The sequence below is a fragment of the Eimeria tenella genome, genomic scaffold, assembly GCF_000499545.2.
Source record: "Eimeria tenella Houghton genomic scaffold, Eth_scaff3599, whole genome shotgun sequence".
NCBI classification, from domain to species: domain Eukaryota; phylum Apicomplexa; class Conoidasida; order Eucoccidiorida; family Eimeriidae; genus Eimeria; species Eimeria tenella.
This window is the reverse complement of record NW_013544540.1, coordinates 1-1355: the sequence shown is the minus strand read 5'-3', so window position 1 is coordinate 1355 and position 1355 is coordinate 1. Positions and strand designations below refer to the sequence as shown.

Genomic DNA, 1355 nt, shown 5'->3' with positions numbered 1-1355 from the left:
GAGGTGTACGGACACCTCAACAGCCAAAGAGACAACGCTGTGCTTCTCGGCTGCGGACTTTCTGCTTCTTCCCACGCCAAGAGCCACAAACACAACTTGCAAACTGGTGACCTGCTGCTGCTGCTGCTGCTGCTGTTTTTGTTGTTGCTGCTGGTGCTGCTGCTGTTTTTGCTGTATTTATTGTTGCTGCTGGTGCTGCTGCTCTTTTTGCTGCTACTGCTGCTGCTGCTGTAGCGGTGACAAGTGAACGGCCTTCGCTCCTGCTGCTGCTGTTGCTGCTGCTGCTGCTGCTGCTGCTGCAGGGTGGTGGGAAGCATTTATAGGCCCCGGGAAGGCGCTAGACACCAACCGCTTCTTCATTATCTGCGTCGCCAACCTGGGGGGCTGCAGCGGCACCTCGGGGCCCTCTTCCTTCAAACCCCAGCAGCAGCAGCAGCAGCAGCAGCAGCAGCAGCAGCAGGAAGGCGGAGCAGCAGAAGATGCGCCTCGCTACGGCCTCAGCTTCCCGTGGTTTACGGTGCAGGATATGGCGCGAGTGCAACGCAGGGTCATAGGTCAAACCCTAAACCCTAAGCCCTAAACCCTTAACCCTAAACCGTAAACTCTAAACCCTAAACCCTAAGCCCTAGCAAACCCTAAACCGCACTAAACCCGAAACCGAGGCCTTCGCTTTATACACAGCTGTAGAAGGTGAGCCGTGGCCGCGAGCCCGCGAGCCCCAGGCCCCAAACCGTGAACCCTAGGCCCTAAACCCTAAACCCTAAATCGTGGTTTGCGGCTCAGACCACCTGCAGATCCGGCAGCTGCATGCAGCAGTGGGCAGCAGCTTGGGGGCCCTCCAAGTCCTCAGTTGGGGGGCCCTTTTTCCAGAAAGGGTTTTGCGGCTGGCGGTGGTTAGCGGGTCTCTTTACTCCAAACCCTTGGCCATTGCCTTCAGATACATTCAGCGACAAATCCTCGTAAACCCTAAACCCTAAACCCTAAACCCTAAACGCAAAGCCCTAGGCAGTTGGGCCGGGGGAATCCTGCGGCAAAGAGCCTGCACGGGGCGGCCGATCTGCAGACTTGTGCTGCTCCGCACGGCCAAACCCTAAACCCTAAACCCTAAATCCTAAACCCTAAACCCCAGACTTGGCGTTTGGCTCTGTGCAGATGGCAGACCCTAATTTCGCCAACGGAGACTACTACAACAAGGCATTTCCTTATGTCGGCATGATGCTTGCCAGACAGGTCTGCTGCCGCTGCTGCTGCTGCTGCTGTTGCTGTTACTGCTGTTGCTGTTGCTGCTCTTGCTGCTGCTGCTGCTCTTGCTGCTGCTGCCGCTTTTGCTGCTGTTGCCGCTGCTCTTGCTGCTA

General features: G+C 56.9%; 1 protein-coding gene across 1 annotated transcript; it reads left to right on the top strand.

Moving 5' to 3' along the window:
• Positions 1–302: 302 nt before the first annotated feature.
• Positions 303–1216, top strand: ETH_00033660 (homoserine O-acetyltransferase, putative; the record flags this gene model as incomplete). Its single annotated transcript, XM_013379586.1, has 3 exons — positions 303–554; positions 784–959; positions 1160–1216. Coding segments are annotated over 3 exons (485 nt in total), but the record flags the coding sequence as incomplete, so codon positions are not given.
• Between the last annotated feature and the right edge of the window lie 139 nt (positions 1217–1355).